The 23,117-nt window shown below is 38.5% G+C and overlaps 1 protein-coding gene across 1 annotated transcript in view; it reads left to right on the top strand.

Moving 5' to 3' along the window:
* Window positions 1–23,117, top strand: part of NUP133 (nucleoporin 133) — a 53,140-nt gene that overhangs the window by 2,697 nt on the left and 27,326 nt on the right. The window contains exons 3-13 of the mRNA XM_044239286.1: window positions 2,500–2,603; window positions 3,776–3,883; window positions 5,419–5,553; window positions 6,181–6,351; window positions 8,026–8,181; window positions 8,485–8,555; window positions 13,674–13,821; window positions 14,887–15,034; window positions 15,932–16,089; window positions 17,045–17,136; window positions 22,824–22,987. Of these exons, the coding sequence (XP_044095221.1) occupies window positions 2,500–2,603; window positions 3,776–3,883; window positions 5,419–5,553; window positions 6,181–6,351; window positions 8,026–8,181; window positions 8,485–8,555; window positions 13,674–13,821; window positions 14,887–15,034; window positions 15,932–16,089; window positions 17,045–17,136; window positions 22,824–22,987 (1,455 nt within the window). The remainder of the gene's footprint in view (window positions 1–2,499; window positions 2,604–3,775; window positions 3,884–5,418; window positions 5,554–6,180; window positions 6,352–8,025; window positions 8,182–8,484; window positions 8,556–13,673; window positions 13,822–14,886; window positions 15,035–15,931; window positions 16,090–17,044; window positions 17,137–22,823; window positions 22,988–23,117) is intronic.

Below are 23,117 nucleotides of genomic sequence, written 5' to 3'. Positions count from 1 at the left end.
TGTAATTGAGAAATGTAATAAATTTGAAAAGCAGAGTGAGTTTAATTTTAGCACACATTTCACTGCATATGCAAAACTCATCTCATTTCAAAAGTTGATCATGTGTATGAAGTTTAGCTTAAAAAAACCCAAAACACTGCCTCACATTATTGGGTGTGATAATGCAGTAAGGTCAAGGCTTACTACCTCTTTTTCTGGATCCTCGAGGTTAGTATCCTAGAGGTTATATGTACACGTTTGTGTTATCAGTGTGGTGTACTTTTAGAATATTCTCTTGGCAGAGAATCAGAGTGGCGGTTTGGAAGAACTAGTCACAGAAGGGTCAGAAAGGCAACAGTAAGCATGAGGGATTGGGTGACTGGAGAGCAAAGTTCAGAGCATCGTCATGGATGTTCCCAAGTCGTCTTTATTTGTGATTCAATTCTAGATTTTTGTGATTTTCTGGAACAGTGTTTTTCAGACTGCAGGTAGTAACTGAAATCAGTTTAGTGGCTCATGGCCAACATTTAAAAAAAAATAGAATGCAGAATATCAGAGTGCCTTTCATATAATAATGTTAGATGCTTGTTTGTTTTATTTAAATTGTATGTGAATGCATCATGATATAAAATGTATTTCATACTGTGAATGACAGTCAAAAAAGGTTAAAGGGTACTCTGTTCGAATATTTCTCATCAACCTGAACTTGCATATCTTGCCTGTGAGTCCTTGAGAACTCAGGTATAGTGGGTTTCAGACAACTAAACTTCTACTAACCTCTGTCATGCACTGTTTTTATTATTATTTTTTAAAGTTTTTAAATTTATTTTTGTGAGAGAGTGAGCATGCACCAGAGAGAGCACACACATGAACAGGGGGAGGGGCAGGGGGAGTTGCACCTTTCCTGCTGAGCAGGGTAGGACCCTGGGATCATGATCTGAGCTGAAGACAGATGCTGAAGGTGACTGAGCCGCCCAGGTGTCCTGCACTATTTTTGTTTTAAATATATATAATATACATTCCATTTTTCTTTACTCTTTTAAAAATTTGAGCTTAAATTATATTTAAACCTTTTAACATACTCCAGGTTCATGCCACCAGACTTTTAGTAACAAATAATTCTCGGCCTCAGAGGAGAGAGTCCCTAGAAATTAGGATGTTTAAACTGAGGGGTGTGTAAACCGGAAGAACTTTTCCCTGTATGGAAACCTACCAAGGGCTGTGTGTGAAGTCAGAGACCTCAAGGACTTACCAGTAGAGTATTTGGACCTGCTTTATTGCTTTCAGGAAGAGAAAATATTGAGCTGGTATGCTGATTCAGCAGAAACCACACTTGGCCTGCGTGAGTTAGTATTTTAGCTTGTACGTTATTGATGCCTTTTATCTCGCCCCTCTACCCAGCTTCAGGCAAAGAGCAAAGCTCAAATTAATTAAATTTCTAGGGTTAACACACTTACTGAGGTTTACCACCAGTGCTTATGACAGCAATATAATAATTCAGTTTTGTCATTTAATGTGGAATGTAAACCATCGGGTGTCTGGGTGACTGGCTCAGTTGGTTAAGCGGCCGACTCCTGGTTTTAGCTCAGGTCATGGGCTCAGGCCCTGTGTCATGCTCTGCACTTAGTGAGGAGTCTACTTGAGGTTCTCTTCCTCTCTTCCCTCTGTCCCTCCCTTGTGCATGCTCTCTCTCTTTCTAAAATAAATAACTTTTAAGAAAATATGGAATGTAACCCTTGATGTCTGCATATAATAAAGTGCTTTATCATATTTTTAAAGAAAGTATTTGAAAAGTACTTATCATACTTTAAGGAAAGTATTTGAAAATCACATTCTTTTGAAGGAACAATTTTTCCTTGAAATTTTTAAATATATTTAATGGGAAAGATTATTATTTGTGTTGCCATATCAAAGTAAAATTACAAATGTTACTAAATATAGAAAGTAAGATGCTGGTTTATAACCAATATTAAAAGATATTAAACCTAAGTCCAAAATATACTTTTTGCCTTCAGATACATTTCTGAAAGTGATTATAAAAGTTAAATGGATTTCTTATTTTGGGTATTAATAACTCTTGAATTACTCAAGAGCACTTTTTGGTGTGAATGAATTTTTTTATGTGGCGATCACTTTTTTACACACACACACACACACACACACACATATATATGTAAAGATTGTAACCATAAAGAAGATCTTGGTATAAGGAATTTTAAGGGTTTTCTCTTCTTTTTGTTTTTTTTTAAAGATTTTATTTATTTATTTGACAGACAGAGATCACAAGTAGGCAGAGGCAGGCAGAGAGAGGGGGGGAAAGCAGGCTCTCCACTGAGCACAGAGCCTAATGTGGGACTCGATCCCAGGACCCTGAGATCATGATACGAACCGAAGGCAGAGGCTTAACCCACTGAGCCAACCCAAGCGTCCCTTCTTTTTTATTTTATTTTGTTTTTAACAGTTTTTCTTATTCATGCTTTAAGTTTAATTACGTACTTTTTTTTTTTTCTTTTTTTTTAGTTGATGATCACTTGACTGTTCACATAGATGAAGGAGGATGGGCTTGTCTGGTCTGCAAAGAGAAACTCATTATTTGGAAGATTGCTCTGTCACCTTTTACTAAGGTAATTGCTGTTTAGGGAGCTAAAAGGAGGTAGAGGAGAGGATTACCAATTGGCTCTTAATTTTTACCCTAAAGCTTTAGAGTTGTTAAAGTACAGTAATCTGAATCTACTCAGACCTGGCTCTGCATTTTTGTTATGATATGGAGTACTGAGCATGCAAATACATTTTCGTGTTGGGAAAGTTTCTCCCATTTAATAATTTTAAACTAGATCCATATTATTTACATTTAATAATATTAGACTTTATAATTTTTAATTAACATTATAAATGTCATTTCAGTCTGCCTAATGAAGTTTAAGACTAAATGCTGTCCACCTAACCTAATGAACTGAGTTTATTTATTTCTAAGATAGAACTCTGTTTCACTAAATCTACCAAATGATGCTTAATAGGGAAAAACTGAGGGGTGGCTGTGTGACTCAGTCAGTTAAGCAGCTAACTCTTGATTTTGGCTCAAGTCGTGATTTCTGGGTCACATAGGACTATCATTTGTGTTTCTAAGAACTTATTCTCAGCAACTTATTTTCTTTTGTGTTCCAGATCAGGCATCCTATCTTGCACCAGTCACTGGTTACTGTTGTTACTGGGCCATTGTTCTGTTGGAACTGGGGACTTGTGCTTACCTAAACTCTTAACATCTGTGGTCTCCATACTGGTGCTGCCCTGAAAATAGAATTTGTAGTTGAGAGCATAGGTGAAGGAGACGTCCTGGGGGCCCTGATGAGTTAGCAGAAGGAGCCTGATACCTGGCATAGGCCAGGAAGTATTTTCTGGACAGCTTGGTATAATTAGTTATTCTGTGGTCATGAAGATTTTAGATGTCAAATAAACAAATCAAGACTAGCCTGGGAAAATTCTATACATATATTTCTTAACCAGTACACATCTTTTTAGTCCGGAAAGATACTGGGCTTGTTAATATTCAGGGTCTGGTCTACCTCTTAAGTTTTCCTGATTCTATATCTCTTAAGATACTTTGTTTTGAAATTACTGAAAGCCCTGATGAAACCCTAATGAAAAAGATAAGAGAAAAAAGAATATTTGTAGAATGGTATTTCCAGCAATGAGTGAGAATATGAAATATGCAGGGAAAGAAAATAGTGAAGTCAGGTGCGTATTCAAAAAACTTGGATTTGATGTGAAAGATTTTTGGTTTGGGTTTCTTCTTTAGTTATCTGTTTGCAAAGAACTTCAGCTGCCACCTAGTGACTTCCCTTGGAGTGCAGACTTGGTGGCTCTCTCTTATCCTGATACTGCAGGTGAAGCACATTCTACTCAGGTAGGTGACTTAAGTGCTTATTGAAATATAGATTTTTTTAAAATAAGGGAGTTCTAGTATTAGAGGAATCATCCAACCTGATTCAGACACATAACCATAAAGCCACAGGAGTCAAGACACTAGTATTGGCAGATAGACACATAGAGAATGCAGATACAGAGGTGGCCCTTTGATCTGTGACAGCTGCAATAGCAGTTCAGTGGAGTAAGGATAGTCTTTTCAGTAAATGGTATTGAGACCATTGATCATCCTTATGGAAAAAAAAAAAGGCTTTCCCCTAAACTTCCTATCTTATACAAAGATTAACTCAAAAGGGATCATAGATTTAGATCTAAAACATAAAACTGTAAATTTTTGGAAGAAAGCAGGAGAAAATCATCATGACCTGGGATTAGACAAAGAGTTCTTGGAAATCACCAAAAGCGTGATTCACAAAAGTAAAAAATAGGTAAATTGGACTTCATCAAAATTAAAAACTTGTCTCTGTCAATGCCAGTGACAAGAAAAGAGACAAGTTACAGATTGGGAGAGAATGTTCCTAAGTCCTATATCCAAGAGAGAACTTGTATCTAGAATGTAAAATGAACCCTCAAAGCTTAATAAGAAAGCAACCCAATTTCAAAACAGAGCAGAAGATTTGAACAGATACTTTACCAAAGAAGATATAAGGGTGTCAGAGATGTTCACTTCATTGGCCATTAGGGAAATGCATACTGAAATGACAGTGAGCTTTCAGAGTACACCGATTAAAATAGCCAAAATACAAAATACTGACCCTGCCAAGTGCTGGCAAGGTTGTGGAGCAACTGGAACTCACACATTCCTGATGGTGATGCAAAATGGCACAGCTACTTGATTTTTACTTTCCTAGCAATTCCATTCCTAGCTATTTACCTCATAGAAATTAAAACTTAACAAAAGTTTACACATAAAACAGTGTATGATTGTCGTAACAGCTTTATTTGTGATAGCCAAAAGTGGAAACAACTCAAATGTCCTTTTAACAAGTGAATGAATAAACAAATGGGTTTTATCCATAGAATGGACTACTATGCAATAGTAAAAAGGAATGAATTCTTCATACAGCAACAACCCAGATCAGAGACATGCTGAAATGAGATAAGCCAGTGCTTAAAGGTTACATTCTGTATGATTTCATTTACTTGGCATTCTCAGAAAGGTGAAACTATAATGATGGAATTATACCCCATACCTTGATGGGGACAAGGTATGATTATAAAGTGATAGTTAGCATGAGGGAGTTTGGGATGTTTATGGGACTGTGCTGTGTCCCTATATTGGTAGTAGTTACCTAGGTCTATACAGGTGTTAAAATTACTAGAACTGCACAAAAAGGAAAAGAAAGTAGATTTTATAGTCTGATGATGTTTAAAATATAAGCAGGAAGGGTTATGTCCCCCCTAATTTCTATAAGTCAAATAATAAATTGCCCTAGTTTCTTTTTATCAGTGTCACTAGACACACCAGACACACCTTTTTACTGTAATTGCTGAGTGTTATGATCTTGTTTGAAGGCTATTGCTGTCATGGTTGCCACCAGAGAAGGATCCGTCCGCTACTGGCCAAGCCTTGCTGGTGAAGATACCTACATGGAGACCTTTGTAGATTTGGGAGGCGATAAGACTTACAGTTTCCTAACAGCGGTGCAGGTATGTGATGGATTTTCTTTCATATTTATTGGAAAGCTGTGATTTGCCTTGGAGTGAGATGTGAATGAGTAAAAGTTGTTTTGGATAGACCATACAGCCAGTGGGATCAGAAAGAGGCAAGAGAAGAATGTAAGGATCTAGAAGTTGAGCGGTTGGACAAAGGAAAGCCTTTTTCCTAGGACTCTGAAATACCAGTATTGGATCATAGCCCATAGTATTCATTTCTTTCAGAAGTATTTCCTGATGGTGACTTAGAAACCCGTAGACATTAGGAAGAATGGCTTGCATTATAATGTACACTCTGCAAGTTTACCAAAGAATAAAATGTGATACTTGATTTGTTGAACCTGTAGTGTGGTGAACCTGTATTTTAAAAATCAGAATTAAGGAAACACCCAATTAAAAAAAAAACTGAAATTTATGTAAAATTAATAGTATCATATATTAGTAACATGTTATATTATTTGTAAGTAAATCATTTTAGTAAAATGATACTTTTTAAAAAATTCTTTTAGATTTGTTTTAAGGTACAGATGAAGATGACTTGTTTCTGTATCAAAGCATTTTGTGTTAATGCTCTTTATCTTAGTTATAGATTGTAACTAATTTCACAATATTTGTTCATAGGGAGGAAGTTTTATTTTGTCCTCATCGGGAAGCCAGCTGGTTCGGCTGATACCTGATAGTTTAGGAAAGATTCATCAACACATTCTGCCTCAAGGACAAGGGATGCTTTCAGGAATTGGTCGGAAGGTTTCTTCTCTTTTGGGAATTTTATCTCCCAGTAGTGATCTCATCGTAAGTTGATAAAATGATTTTGTTTTACAAGCTTGTTTCTTCGTGAAATCAGTAAGTTGGAGGTTTCCTATGAAGTTGGTGTTATCTCTGTATAAATACTAGTGTATAGGAAGTAAAACCTTTGATGTTTTCAGTGAAGCATTTTTATTGTGATCAAATGAGTTCATACGAACTCTCACAAACCCTGTAACTTTAGTATTCTTAAATCATACAGATTCTCTTACATGTACATTCTTTGGATTAAAACTGTTATATAAAATTGTTATATAAAATTATATATAAAAATATAAAAACTATTATATAAAATTGTGTTTAAGGACCAGTTTTGCTTTTTGACTTAACCGAAAGTGTTCTCGACTCCCATGACTCCATCTGTTTGTGTGGATGACTCGAATCTGGATCTACTGGCCGGGCTTCTGCCTCAGGCTCTGGCATAGCGAAGGGAGGCAGATGGCAGCAAACCTGGAACGTCTCCTCTCTGCTAGAGGCTCTGTATTTGTTATTTTGAGCAATAACTGTGATAACCTGTAACGTAGAGCGCTTTCTCCCCAGTTTGCAGATGAGCGAACAGCCTCAGTGACATTTATGTAAACTGCCTGACGTTGCACGACTGCTCTGTGGCAGATATGTGCCCAGGCCTCTTTGAATTGAAAGCACATTTTCTTCTCACTGTGCTGTTTCCTTCTAACTGCAGGTTGCTCTCATCATCTGCTTTCTTGATGGTCTAAAGACCTAAAACCTAATATGCCTGAAAACAAATTGCTCATATTCCCTCTTCCCTCACATTTTCTACACCAAAAGTGTATATAAAACTCGTTTTTCTTTTGGCCTGTTAATTACTGTTCATGACCCTGTCACTGTTTTCAGTGACCTGGATATAAACTCTTCAGTGTGTTTGTGTTTGTGGGTATGTGTATGCACGCCTCCCTTCTATAGTAGATTCCATACTTAACAGATACTATAGGTTTGACTTCTAACATATCTCATTTTCATCCCTACCTTTTGCTTCCATTGTTATGCCCTAATCTGCACTCTTGGTGAATTTCCCCTAAGCCCTGGGTGGCAGTTCAGTTTACTCTCTGTTGGCTCTCTAACCCATTAGTGGCCAGAATCATGGTGCTAGGAGAAATGGAGAAAATCAGGGCTTTAACTCAAAACAATCGTGTGCCCAACTAAAAATATAACTGTACTTCATAACCAATATATACTTGAAAAGGCAGAATAATCTATCTACATATAACTTGCCACATTCCTTTTCCTACAGCACACCTCTTGAGTTCAAAAGCCATTGATAATACCTTGTTTACTAGGTTTACAAATTCACATTCAGGACTCTGCTGTGTGTCCCTAATTTTTCATTTGAGCATTATTTTTCCTCCTTTTCTAGCTATAGTCTAGATTCCAGTGTAACAGGACTACTTGTTCTCTGGAAGGCCTCATAACTTTCCCACAACTGTACTCTTTGTGGGCTGTCTGCTTTTATATTTCTAGAAATCTTACCTTGCTTTCAAGGTTCGTATTAGGATCACTCCTTTCTGGAATACTAAATAAAGAATTCCGCCAGGATTACTAATGGAATACTTATAAAACATAAATTTGAATTTCAGAAAAGTAGTTCCTTCACATTAGAACTTAAAAATCTGTAAATGTAACTTTTTTCTTCTCTCCATACAGCTTTCAAGTGTACTTTGGGATAGAGAGAGAGCAAGCTTTTATAGCCTGACAAGTTCGAACATCAGTAAATGGGAATTGGATGATTCTTCAGAAAAACAAGCACATAGTTGGGATCTAAATAGAGTCCTGAAGGAAAACATTACTGATGCTATTTGGGTAAGGAAAAATAATATTCATCTTTGTAATTCACATTTTGATTAGATGAGAATGCTAGTTTCTTTAATTATTTTATTTATTAGAACACATTTCAATGCAGTGTAGCTTTTATCATCAGATAAGTAGAAATAGGGAGTTTAAGCCTTAGAAATACTGGAGTTCACTGATTTACTTAGTAGCTTTAAAAATGCATATATTATTTATTCAGCAACTTTGAACTGTTTAGTAGGTGCTGGGAATACAAAGGTGAAAAGCAATGATCCTTATACTCATGGAGTTTATGTTATTGGTGTTTTCATATAGGGATCTGAAAGTAACTATGAAGCTATTAAAGAAGGGGTCAACATTCGGTATTTGGATTTGAAGCAAAACTGGTAAGCAATTAGCTTGTCCTCAAAAATACAGGTAGCTATTTGGGATACTAATGTTTATTGTAAAATGATGATCAGTCTTGCTGTCTGTTCTTCTAATGCTGTTCACATCATACTTTCATACTTACTGAAAGGCTTTGTGTCCTTTTCTAGAGATGCCGGTTGATTTGAGAAATATAGGCGGTTCTCAGTCCTCACCTGCATATTCTTATGTTAGTTGTCTGCCCTAGTTCGAGACTCATCTTTCCTGCTCTTATGGCTGGAGCTTCTCTTCACACTAAGAGATGCCCTCCCTGCTGCTGCTGCAGGGTCCCCCCTGCTGTCATCCTTCTCTTCTCAGTGGCGATAGCAGCCATTCTTCTGCAGCCCTTTCGCTTTAGTAAGCTTATGTTTGTGGTGATACTGAAGAAGGGAGAGTGGGGTGAGGTTTTGTCTTGGCAGTACAAGTGAGAACTCACTCAGGGTTTAAATTCACAGTGAATTTCCTCTTAGAGATGGTGCTCTAAGTGGCACTTAAGATCCTAGGTTAGTCTGATAAATCCTAGGTTAGTTATCCTGTGTTATTATTTAATTTTAATACCAAAGGTTATGTGGAACTTAAAAACCATTTATAACATGCCTTCCATGTTTATTTGACAGAGAGAGATCACAAGTTAGGCAGAGAGGTGGGGGGGTGGAAGAGCAGGCACCCTGCTGAGCAGAGAGCCCGATGTGGGGCTCAATCCCAGGACCCTGAGATCATGACCTGAGCCGAAGGCAGATGCTTTAACCCACTGAGCCACCCAGGCACCCCTAGAGTAATTTATTTAGTAGAACAAATTCTACTTGTTTTTTTGGAAGGATATTGCGGTTCTACTGTATAATTTTTCTTAGGCTCTTGAGAATGTCAGTAAGATCCTTCTTTATAGTTTCTGAAAACCTTACATAAACTATCAAAGAGGTAGAAATAGCGTGTGTTTAATTTCCACAAGTGGTTTAATTAAATATAGTTTATGTGTTTTCATATATCTTTACCAGACTTTCAGGAATTTAGGACTACTGCTAGGGTGCACCTGGGTGGCTCAGTCGTTAAACATCTGCCTTTGTCTCAGGTCATGATTCCAGGGTCGTAGTAGTAGGATCGAGTCCCGCATCAGGCTCCCTGCTCTGGGAAGCCTGCTTCTCCCTTTCCCACTCCTCCTGCTTGTATTCCCTCTCCCACTGTCTCTGTCAAATAAATAAAATCTTAAAAAAAAAAAAAATTACTGCTTCTGGGACATAGCCCATGTGGTCATACGATGTAGATATTTTTTCCACATAGTTTTCAGAACAGAGATGTAGACTGAAAACAGAAGAGAAACATGGCTTAAGAATTTCTGGACTGGGTCAGAGCCCGGGCTTGTCTCCTTCATTGTTGTCATGCTAGCAAGGTGCTTGTGGGACTTTTAAGACACAGCTCTTTTTCTCCTTCTGGACCATTTAGTGATCATACGATGTCTGTATCTGCATACGTTCTTCTATTTAAGAATACTGTCTGTCTTCCTGATGCTCACTGATGCTCTTTGATCTTTTGCTTGTGTTGGCCAGGTTTGTAACCTAGGCATATATTTTCATGGAACAGGCTTATAAGTTCTTTTACTAGATTATTACACCGAGCCTCATTTTAGATGTGAAATTGGTTTTTTTAAGTCTTAAGTGTATTGTTTTGCATATACTTATGTAAAATTTTAACAGTAAATTTTTTGTTTTTAAAATTTTTTTAAAAGATTTTATTTATTTATTTGAGAGAGAGTGAGGGAGAGCATGAGAGGGCAGAAGGTCAGAGGGAGAAGCAGACTCCCTATGGAGCTGGGAGCCTGATGTGGAACTTGATTCAGGGACTCTGAGATCATGACCTGAGCTGAGGGCAGTGGCCTATCCAGCCGAGCCACCCAGGCGCCCTGTTTTTTTTTTTTTTTTTTTTTTTTTAATTTTTAACAATAAATAAAAAATTTATTGTTAAGTTTTTATTGGTTTGCAAAATTTAGAGTATCTACCTATCGTCTCTGCTCCCTAAAACAGCTTCATGTTTTTTTCAAATGTGAAGATGTTTTTATATAGATGTCAACTAAAACTCTTCTAGCACTACTCTAAGAAGTTCTGTTAGACTGTCTCCATGAATGGTGGCGCCCCTTATCACCCAGTGTACAGTTTCCAGAGTAACTTCAATATGAAGCCTTGTCATAGGTAAGACCAACTCTGCCTCCCTCCTTGGTACATTCAAGACCACATTCTCTGGGACCTCAGTTGGTTTCTTTTTTTAGCTGTACTTTTCATCTCTGTGACCTGTTTATTTTATAACTGGAAGTTTATACCTGTTAATCCACTTCATTTTGCCCATCCCTTTAGCCATCTCCCTTCTGGCAACTAAGAGTCTTCTTTTGTTTTTCTGATTGTTTTGTTTTTAAGATTCCACATATAATGGATGTCATATGGTATTTGTCTTTTTGTGTCTGACTTACTTCACTTAGCATAATACTCTAGTTCCATCCATTTTGTCACAGATGGCAAGATCTTATTCTTTTTCGCTGAGTAGTATTCCTGGGTGTGTGTCTGTGTGTGTCTGTGTGTGCGCACGCGCACACCATGTCTTTATCCATTCATTTGTTGATGAGTACTTGGGTTGCTTACATGTCTCAGCTGTTATAAATAATGCTGCAGCAAACATAGGGGTACATATATATTTTCAAATTAGTGTTTTTGTTTTCTTTGGATAAATACCCAGTTAGTGGAATTATTGGATCATACAGTATTTCAATTTTTAATTTTTCGAGAAACCTCCATACTGTTTTCCACAGTGGCTTCACCAGTTTGCATTCCCACCAATAGAATGTGAGGGGTCCTTTTTCCTCTACATCCTCACCAGCACTTGTTAATTCTTGTCCTTTTTATTTTAGCCATTCTGATAGGTGTGAGGTGATATTTCATTGTGATTTTGTGCATTTCCCTGATGATGACTGATGTTGAGCATCTTTTCATGTGTCTCCTAGCCACCTGTATGTCTTCTTTAGAAAAACATCTATTCAGGGCCTCTGCCCATTTTTAAATTGGGTTATTTGGGGGTGGTGGTGTTGTTGTGTAAGTTCTTCATGTTATTTTAGATATTAACTGCTTATCAGATACATCATTTTTGAAATTCCATTTGTTAGGTTGCCTTTTTGTTTTGTTGATCATTTCCTTTGCTGTGAAAAGCTTTTTATTTTGGTGTAACCCCAGGAGTTTGATTTTGCTTTGGTTTCTCTTGCCTGAGGAGATATATCCATAAATATGTTGTTAAGGCTGATGTCCTAGAGATCACTGCCTGTTTTCTTTTAGGAGTTTTATGGTTTCAGATCTCACATTTAGGTCTTTAGTCCATTAGTTATTTTTATGCATAAGGTTCTTCTATATCCTGTATTAGCTCTTTAGGTCACTGCCAGTATATTATAAGTTTGGGCTAGTATTGTTGGATTCTTTTCAGGAGTCTGAGTAGGAGTGATAAGGGTTCAGGAGCTGGTGAAGATCACAGTGAAAAAAACGAGAGCCATGTTCAGATTGCTCCATTTGAAGTGATGTATTTAGTCAGTCGCTGGGTTTCATTTTTTTTCTGGTTTCTTGTTTTTAGTTGTCAGTAGGGGGCTCTTGCTCCCTGCCCCCCCAACCCCCATTAATATTTCTGAAAAATATTGAATGAAAATTGAATGAAAGTTGCTAATAAATACTACTGAATATTTTGGAGGGCTCGAGATTAGAGATCATGTAATTCTTTGTTGAGACAACAATTTTGATAGACTTACCAGAAACATAAGCTTTAAGATAGAAAAAGGTTTGTTTTCACATTGAAATTTCTGTAACTGTTAAAAACAAAATGTTCCTCTGGACCAAAGTAAGCTTTAAAGAACAAATTAGGTCAGGGTTTGGCAGCCTTTCTTTGAAGGGCCCACAATGTGGTCTCCACTGCAGCTCCTCTACTCTGTCATTGATAGCATGAAAGCATCAACAGATAGTACAGAAATGAGTGGGCAGGGCGGCATTCCAGTAAAGCTTCATTTATAAAAACTTGCTGGGGCACAGTTTGGCCTGAGGGCTATGCTTTGTCGGTCCTGCATTTGATGATTTGTTGATTTTTTTAAAAGTCATTTATTGAGCTATATTTTATATACAGTAAAACTCACCTGTTTTAGTGTATAATGAGTTGACAGATGCAGACTCATTTGACCATGAGACACAATCGCGAGATGAAATAGTTCCATCACCCCCCAAACTTCCTTGCATCCCTTTGTAATCAAAGCCTCCTTCAGTCTCAACCCTGGCAACTATTGATGTATTTTCAGTCCCTGTTGTTTTGCCTTTTTCTGAATGCCCTGTAAATGGGATCATATAATATAAAGCCTGTTGAGACTGCCTTCTTTCACTTAGCACAATGCATTTGATGTTCATTCAGCAGTTTCTTCCTTTTTACTGAGTACTGGCACACTATAGAATTACCAGGGCTTGAGGTGCCTGGTGGTTCAGTTGGTTAAATGTCCCAACTTTTCATTTCAGCTCAGGTCATGAACTCAGGGTCATGGCACTGAGCCCTGCTTTGGGCTCCATGCTCAGCTCAGAGTCTGTTTGGGATTCTCTCTCCTCCTCTGCCCTTCTCCCCACTTGCACTCTCTTCTCTCAAAGTCTTGAAAAAAAAGCTACCTGGGGTGCCTGGGTGGCTCAGTTGGTTAAGGATCTACCTTCGCCTCAGGTCATAATCCCAGGGTCCTCCATCAGGCTCCCTGCTCAGCGCAGAGCCAGACTCTCCCTCTCCCTCTGCTGCTCCCGCTGCTTGTGTTCTCTCTCTCTCTTTCTCTGCCAAATAAACAAGTAAAATCTTAAAAAAAAAAAAAAATTTACCGGGATTTATCTATTCAGCAGTTGAAGGATATTGGGCTTCCAGTTTTAGGTAATTGTGAATAAAGCCACTATAACTATTTGCACACAGGTTTTTATGTGAACATAAGTTTTTGTTTTTCTTGGGTAAATATCTAGGAGTGGGATCGCTAGGGCATATGGTTAGTATGTGTTTAACTGTATAAGAAACTGACAAACTGACTTCCAAGAGGCTGTAGATCTTTCTTTTTCATTGATTAGTGATGGGCTCCTGATTTTGGCAGCCGCATGGCACCCAGCAGACAATCCTTGTCTCATCTATTACTCTCTGATAACAGTAGAAGATAATGGCCACCAAATGTCTGACACAGTAACTGTGGAGGTCACTCAGTGCAATCCACCTTTTCAGGTAAGGGTTCTATCTATAAAGTGAATTACAGATGACAAGAACGTACTGAGTTGTTTGTCCTAACTGGTGTAGGCTCAGATTCTTTTGAGAGATTTACTTGGAAGGCTTGAGATACTTTTAAACAGCCAGCTTTTAGGCATTGCATTTTGTTTGCCATCTTAGACTCATTACTTTGGACAACCTTAGCTAAAGACAAATGAGAGTGGAAGCAGCTGATGGCACGCAGTTGTTTAATGTTGTAAGTATTGTTGAATGATGTTGATGTTCATAAGACAAAGACAAAGCCTTAAATGTAAATTCATTTCATTTAGCCTTATACCGTATAGTATCTAATTTTGTTAAACCCTTATTCTTAATGTGAGTGTAACTAAATACTGTAAGGAAGTCATTTAATTTGTCCTTTTATTTCATACAAACCTTACAGTTCTGATTATGCAAGAAAAACATGCTCAGTGATAAGATTTTTCAGGCAATGGAAAAGAGGCGTAAAGAAAACAGTTTCAGAATACAAACATTATGGAATACCACTTTTTAATGTTTTGTTTATAAAATTACTTCTTTAATAATAAACAGTATATTTAACATTTGCTGATTTCATTTAATTAGGTCATATTTCTGTTTCTGTTTCTGATTTTATATATTATATAACAAATTAATTCAATTTTCATGTGCTTGATATCTTCACAGTGAAGTAAGAACCAAAATGTTCACCAGGGATCACTTACAAAATATTTGCCAATTTTAAATTAGTAATAAAATAAATCAGTCTTATTTCTTTTCTCATGTTTGTTATAGGCTTTTAGTTAGAATCTTACCATCATGTAATTTTCAAAATTTGCTAATTATTTACAACTCAACAAATGATTTCTCCAATTGATGTTTATAAACTTATATCATATTTTGTAAATCATCCTAAGAGTAGTATTTGGGTTTTGACAAGGACAGTCTGAATTATTGTATCACTTTTATGAGATAGTGTATAAAAATACAAGTTACAAAATTATGCAGGCAAGGATTTTTGTTTTAATAATTATCATTAAACATAATCTGACATTTAATTTTCAGTCTGAAGACTTGATTATGTGTCGGTTGATGGTCCCAAACTTTTCAAATCAGACTGCCTATCTGTATACTGAAAGTGCTGTCTACGTGTGTGCCACAGGAACTGGGAAGTTTTCTCTTCCTAGGGAGAAAATTGTCTTTAATACACAAGGTACAGTATCAGTTTTAGAAAGGGTGATTAATGACTTGTTAGTCGTTCTTAGCAGTTTTCATTCTCTTTCCCTAAGTGTTAAGTATGCTACCCCCAGGTGTTACTGAGACATTCACTACCACAGCAGTAGTAGCTGACGTCACAACCCTACTGGAAAACCAAAAGGGTAGTAAAATTCCCAAACTGTTATATTTTTGGGCAAAAGATAGTAATGTTTTCCCCTGTAAGAGGCCAGGAAACAAAGAATTAACGCTAAGAAAAGTAACTGCTTACTCCTAGATAGACTAATTTATCCTGAGTTGATGTTCTTTAAGTTTGTCCGGACTCCTGGCTAAGAAGAATCCCGGGTACTGGATTCACACAGGGGTACTGGAATGGCGGTCAAGGATGGGGGAGCCAGCCAGGAGTGAATAAAGGCAAAGCAAGCGGTCTAGTCAGGATAAAGAGACTGAGGAGAGGGCAAAATCCAAGTGAGGCAACAGGATGGAACCTAGATTTTCTAGTTTTAACACAAGAGCCTTGACTTTGGGTAGGGAGAATGTTAATAAGGAATTGAGCAAACAGACTTTTTCCCCCGTCTCCATTGACCTACTCAATAAAACTCATTCTGAGTTTCCAGAATGAATAATTTTCTTTTTTGGCTTATCATACCCACTGCTATCTTGCAAGGTTTGTTTTTGTTGTCCCCAAACCGAATGACACAGAGCCTGTGTTTCAAATAACAACAGGTTCCTGACATTTGATCTGGATTTAAAAAGCTGAGTTCAAAGTAGGAGGATTATTGTAAAGGGAAAAAAAAGTTCTTGGTGTATCAAGATGATGATTTTCTGCTTAGGGCGGTAGATTTTAGAAAGCATTTTTTTGTTACGTATGTCTGTGTATTTTTCTTTCTTTTAGGAGATAGTATTTTAGGAGCTGGTTCCTGCGGTGGTTTTCCTATCCTTTTTTCTAGAAACAGTGGGTTGGTGTCTATTACTTCAAGGGAGGGTGTGTCTATATTAGCAGAAGACCTTGAAGATTCCCTAGCATCTTCAGTTGCTGGACCCAGCAATGAGGTAATGTGGTTCCATAAGATTTTAAGATTTTTTTCAGGGTATTTCCCACAAATGTTTTAGAATAACAGTTTTAAAAGAGTTGTGATGAAAACATAATTCTTTTACCTCCTTCATCTCCTCTGTCCTTTCCAGAAGCAGCTCCTTTTCAGTCCTTTACCTGTTTCTGCTGGTATTTTCTCCATATTTCTAAGTAATACCATATGTTGCCATCTCTTAATTCACCAATATTAGACATCTGTTGATTTCCTATTATAGAAGATAAGGATTTAGGATAACTTACTTTGGTTTCCTTGGCTTTAGGAGACCTATCTAGAAAAATGTTGCTGCAGCCAATGTCAGAGAAACTACTGCCTTTGCTCTCTTCAGGTCTCACATTTAGGTCCATAATCACATTTTGAGTTTATTTTTGTGTGTAGTGTAAGAAAGGTAAGAAATGGTAGTGTAAGAAATGGTCCAGATGCATTTTGCACGTAGCCATCCAGTTTTCCCAACACTGTTTGTTAAAGAAATGGTCTCTTTTCCACTGCATATTCTTGCCTCCTTTGTTAAAGATTAATTGATCATATAATTGTGCATTGACTTCTGGGCTCTCTAATCTGTTATGCTGATCTGTGTGTTTTCATGCAAGTACCGTACTGTTTGGATTATTACAGCTTTGTGGTATAACTTGGTACCTGGGATACCTTTGTGGTATAACTTGATACCTCCTACAGTTTTTTATTTTTCAGAATTTCTTTGGTTATATATATGCCTTTTTGATAAGACTTTAGTCAATCATTTAGTCCATTTTATCTTGTTTTAGTAAATGTCTTAAGTAAACTGCTGGTATAAAGAACATGGTAAACAGCTATGTGTCTGTGTTGTTGCTATCATAGGTGGGTCTGGTTTTTTTTGTCCAAGAATTCAGAATATTTTGATACCTTCACCTCTAAATTGCAGTGTTTTTATTTGACAGAGTATGGTTTTTGAGCCTTCTACAAAGAATGAAACCATAGCCCAGGAGGATAAAACCAAACTGTTAAAAGCTGCTTTTCTGCAATATTGCCGGTATGAAAAGTTTTTTGAATTAGGCCTGTTTAATAGTAGCCTAATATATGCTACTAATATATGCTACTTATTTGTTGACTGGTAGGAGTAAGGTGGAGGAATGATGCCACCATGGAGAAGATTTTTCTGAGCTTCAGTGCTATTAAAGCTTTGTTAAAAACTTACTCTGAACTTGATAGGCATAAGAGGTTTCCAATTAGTCTAGGAAAAAGCATGGTGTAACATATTCTCTTCACTTAATGGATAACAGTGTGCTATTAAAAATGGTGGTCATGAAAGACATTTAGCAAGCGTGTTTTATGTATACTGTGAAGGCAAATAAGTTGCATATAGTGGTTTAGATGTTATAGAGAAATTAGATTTCGCCTACTCATTGGGTTTTGTTGCATACAAAATCACCAGAGAACATAGTTGTTTTTTTAATACAGCTCATGATTCTGCAATCTGGCCGTTTGGGGTTGGGCATAGGTGGCCATTTTATGGTTCCCATCTGAATTCACTGTCCATGATCAGTGCCAGCCTGGTTAGACTTGCTCACATTTTTAAGAAATATTTTATTTATTTATTTGACAGAGAGAGAGAGAGAGAGAGAGGGGTCACAAGGAGGCAGAGAGGCAGGCAGAGAGAGGGGGAAGCAGGCTCTCTGCTTAACAGAGAGCCTGAGGTGGGGCTGAATCCCAGGACCCTGAGATCATGACCTGAGCCCAAGGCAGAGGCTTAACCCACTGAGCCACCCAGGCGCTCCAATTTCGAGGGCTCTGGTCATCTCTCTGATCCTGTGCCCTCTCATCATCTAGCAGATTAGCCTTGTTTACATATCTCATGTGTGGCAAGAGATTAAGCCTCAGCATACAAATGCTTTTCAAATCTTGGCTTGGGTCATATTTGCCAGTATCCTATTGGCCATAGCAAATTACAGGGGCGAGCCTGCCTCCCCCTGCATGGGAGGGTGCCGATAGAGAGTGTGCACACATTGTCCTAAAGATATATTTTGCATATCATGTACCTTCCTTAAAAGGTATAGTAAATTCACGTTTGAATGAACACTAAGGAAAATTGAGATCTAGCCTTTGTTCTGCCCTTAAATAGCTGCGTGAAACTTTGGATAGATTGCTAACATTTCTGGTATTTTGTTTCTTTCTCTGTAAAGTGTTGAGTGGGGTCGCCATTGGGCTGTCTGAAGGATCATTAGTTTATCTGGCAGGTCTTTGTTTTGAAGTTATAGTCATAGTTTACTACCTCTGTATCCCCCAGTTCTCAGCTTGTGATCCCATGGTCTCACCAGTAGTGGTATTTGATGCATAGGAGTTCACTCCCACAGGGGGAATAGCACATAAAGTTTTACAGTTCTGTGCCACTGGGGCCACTGGATGACTCAGTTGGTTAAGGATCTGCGTTTGGCTCAGGTAATGATCCTAGGGTCCGGCAATCGAGCCCCATATTGGGCTCCTTGCTCAGAGGGGAGTCTTACTCTCCCTCTCCCTCTGCTCCTTTCCCTGCTTGTGCAAGCGCTGTGTGCTCTCTCTTTCAAATAAATAAAATCTTAAAAAACACACATAATTCTGTGCCATCAAAATAATCTACTGATCTTAGTTTCTCATCCAGAAGAGGGCACCATTAGACAAGTTTTTTGGTTCTGTTTTTAAAATGTGTTCTTTTAATTTTGCTCTGTTGCATGGTGTTCAGTCTTACTGCCAGGATTTAGATTAAAATACTATGATTGGTCTTACACAAGCTTGTCCTTTAACAATTTTGACAGACTTGTGGCATCTCAAAATTTAAAAGATAATGGAGCAAGTCACCATAGTCCTTGTATTAGTTTCCTGGGGCTACTGTAACAAATAACTACAAACTGGGTGATTTCATAGAAATTTATTCTGTCGTGGTTCTGGAGGCCAGAAATCCAAAATCAAGGTATCAGCAGGGCCATGCTCCCTCTGAAAGCTCTAGGGAAGAATCTTTGCTTGCCTCTTTGCTAGCTTCTGATGGTTGCTGGCAATCATCAGCATTCCTTAGCTTGCATGTGGATCACTCCAGTTGTTTCCATTACCACATGGCCTTCTTCCCTGCGTGTCTGCCTTTACATGTCCTCCTAATCGCTGGATGTCGCTGGATTTAGAGCCCACCCCAATTCAGTATAACTTCACCATAACTTAACTAATTATATATGCAAAAATCTTATTTCCAAATAAGGTCACATTCTGAGGTTCTGGGTGAATGAGGATATGGAGAGATGCTATCCAACCCCATGTAGTCATTTCTAAATGTTCTGTAGGGGAAGATTATTAAGCTCGAAAAGGAATCCCCTGACTTGAAGTCCTATGGGTATAGTAACCTTAGGAATAGGGTCATGGATCTCTAGCACAGCTGTGCCTTCAACTTACCCCATGAGGCTAATGAAATCATTTTGGGGTTGGTATGAACCTATTAATAGTCTTAAGGAATTAGATTCTTCACAAATGGAATCATACTTTTAAAGCAGGTTTCGCTATCTCATCACTGTTGACATTGGAAGCCATACAATGTTCTGCTGTGAGCTATCCTGTGAATTGTAGAATGTGTAGCAGCCACAGCTGGCCTCTTCCTACATGGTGCCAGTAGCTCCCTCCCCCAACTTATGACAAACAAAATTCTCTTCAGACATTGCCACATGCTCCCTAGCGGCTGAAATGAGTAGATTGCACTAAAAAGTTCTGTGTTTCGTTTTTTGCTGAGGTTAATATTGCTGTTTCTATAGCATGGTTTCTTTGAAATTAATTTTTACATTATTTTTATTTGCACTTGACTCAATGTAAATATAAGATCTTTTGCTCATGACAGTTTTAAGAAACTTACTCTATTAATTAAAATAGTTAATTGCTGATTATCTTGCCTTAGTGAACTTTGTATTCCCATAACCTGTAGCATAACCAGGTTTCCAGCTTCAGCTTGGCCTTAAACACTTTTAGGCAGTTTTTCTGTGTTTCTCTATTCAGGCCCATCTCTTGTTCTACCAAGAGTCCATTTCAATGCTTTTCTAACTCTCCTCAACCTTTTCCATTTCTCTGCCTCTTCTCCCATACTTAGCAGAGGGCTCAGCCTCCTACTTCACAGATAAATAGAAGCCATTAGATAGCAACTCCCTGGACTTAATACCTACACACTTACTGCACTGCAGCTGCTTTTCCTCTTTCGCTCCCTATAAAGTGGGAAGGATTGCTCTTTCTAAAAAGAATCCCTCTTTTTTTTTTTTGTTTTGAAGATTTCATTTATACATTTAGAGCGTGTGCGCATGCAAGCAGAAAGGAGGGGCGGGGGAGGGGAGAAAGAGAGAAAATCTCAAACAGATTCCCCGCTGAGTGCAGAGCCTGACATGGGGCTCAATCCCACAACCCCAAGATCATTACCTGAGCAGAAATCAAGGTGGGTGCTTAATGGACTGAGACATCCAGGCACCCCTCTTTGTCCTTGTTTTGAATGCCACAGTCTCTTGCTTCTCTTGAGACTATGTTTTGTTATTCCTCTTCTATATCTTTGACCTCTCTTATGCTGGCTTCTTCTCACCAGCCATCAATCATATTTAATATACCATTTTAAAAAAACCAAGGGTGGGCTCCAGGGTGGCACATTTGGTTAAGCATCTGACTCTGAGTTTTGGCTCAGGTCATGACCTCAGGGTTCTGATATGGAACCCCCTGTTGAGCTCCATGTTCTGTGCCAAATCTGCTTGGGTTTCTCCCTCTCCTTCTGACCCTTCCCCCCAACTGCAATCTCTCTCTCTCTCTTTCAAATAAATAAATCTTAATAAAAAGAAAAGAAAAAGACCAGTCTTTGACTTTGTGTCCCCCTCTCATCTACTACCCCTTTTGTTTGTTCCTGTTTATAACTAAACTACCTGAAAAGTTGTTTGCCTTTGCCATTGTCTATCATAATTTTTTTCTCTCTACTCCCTTTTTTTTTTCCTACTTACTTCATTTGCCAAAGAAACACAGATTTACTGTACTCTAGGCCATTATATACAAATGAAGAATGTTCCAGAGTAGCTGTTATTCCACAAGCATCTCAGTTCAACGTGCTCACAGCCCTGCTTGTCGTCTCCAGAGCTTATTCTTTCTCTTTTACCCCCTGTTTCTGCCACTGGTAAAAATGTCCTACCATAATACATTCAGCTTCAGAGCAAAAATATATCAGATCCAAACAGTTGCCAATATTTACCTCAAATCTCTTTTTTTCTCAAACCTGACTACTTGTCTCCATTCTTCTCTGCAGCTACTGCTAGTGGAGACCCCCCTCTCTCGTCTGGGTTTCTGCAATAACTTTTTTTTTTTGTCCATATTTTATTTATTTATTTGACAGAGAGAGACACAGTGAGAAAGGGAACATAAGCAGAGGGAGTGGGAGAGGGAGAAGCAGGCTTCCCACCGAGCAGGGAACCTGATGCGGGGCTCGATCCCAGGACCCTGGGATCATGACTTGAACTGAAGGCAGATCCCCAATGACTGAGCGACCCAGGCGCCCCTGCAGGAACTTCCTATCTGAGTATTTCTGCCCCCTGTCCATATCCTAAGATGATCCTTTGGGAAAATAGAACAGATCGTGACACTTTCTTCTTAGTGCCTAAGAAGTGCCTTCTAGTGCCAGAACTCCATGACATGGTGTGTGAGGTTTTATGTACTCTGCCTTTTGATTGGTGGTGTTTCTGAGAGTCTGCCCTGGAAGGCTTCTTCCCTGGGTGACCTCCTTTTCCCTATGCTCTCAGTTCTTTGCTAAGATATGGACGTACTTACTCACAGGTGTGATGTGTGCTCTTTCTGCCACCGTGTACCCCTCCCCAGAGTCCCCTCAGCCTCGCTGCTCCCCTTCTGTAGCTGTAGGCCTCTGCTTATCCACCTTTTCTTCCAGGGAGTTTTCCCTGCCCCTTGGATGGTTTTGGTTTCCCTTCTGTGTGGTCTGTAGCAAGTGCTCTGTTCTTTTCATGTCACAGTATACTTGTAACTACTTGTTTAACTCTCTGGCTTCTTGTGACACTGTGTCCTTGGTGAAGTCTTAGAGTGTTTTTTAACGTCTTGTCATTCTGGCTCCAGTGCCTAGCATGTTGTAAGTACTCAACATATAATTATTGCATTAATAAATGCGTAATGATTGTCTCCCTTTTAAATAAACGTTACTGAAAGTAGTTAACTTTGGGGCACCTGGGTGGCTTGGTCAGTTGAGTGTCTGACTCGCTCAAGTCACGATCTCACTGGTGGTGAGATTGAGCTCCGTGTGGGGCTCTGAGCTCAGTGGGGAGTCTGCTTGAGATTCTCTCCCTCTTCCCTTCCCCTGGCATGCTTTTTCTCTCTCTCTCTCAAATAAATAAATCTTTTTTAGAAAAGGTAACTTTGGACTAAAATAGGGAACTTTCACTATTACCTTCCTCTTCTTTGAAAGATTTTATTTCTTTGTTAGAGGTGGGGGGAGAGTGAGTGTGAGAGAGAGCATGTGAGTGAGCACCAGCGGAAGGAGGGGCAGAGGGGAAGAGAGATGCAGATTCCCCATCAAGCAGAGAGCTGGACGTGGGGCTCAGTCCCAGGACCCCAAGATAATGAACCGAAGGCAGATGCTTCACTAACTGAGCCATCCAGATGCCCCCGTAGTTAACTTTTTCATGGTGAATTTTTAAAATGGTTTGCCTCCTTTAATACTTCTATTTTCTAATTTTATTTCAGAAAAGATCTAGGTCATGCTCAAATGATGGTTGATGAGCTCTTTTCCTCCCGTTCTGATTTGGATTCTGATTGTGAACTAGACAGAGCTGTTACACAAATCAGTGTGGATCTGGTAGATGACTACCCAGCGTCTGACCCACGGTGGGCTGAGTCTGTGCCTGAGGGTAAGAACTTCTACTTTTCATATTATGCAGTGATATGGTTTGAGCATATTATGGTTCTTTTATTAAAGCATTTCTTTTTTTTTTTTTAAGATTTTATTTATTTATTTGACAGATCACAAGTAGGCAGAGA

The sequence above is a fragment of the Neovison vison genome, chromosome 2 (assembly GCF_020171115.1).
Source record: "Neovison vison isolate M4711 chromosome 2, ASM_NN_V1, whole genome shotgun sequence".
Lineage (NCBI taxonomy): Eukaryota > Metazoa > Chordata > Mammalia > Carnivora > Mustelidae > Neogale > Neogale vison.
The sequence above is the reverse complement of the archived record's forward strand: the minus strand, read 5'-3'. Positions and strand labels throughout refer to the sequence as shown.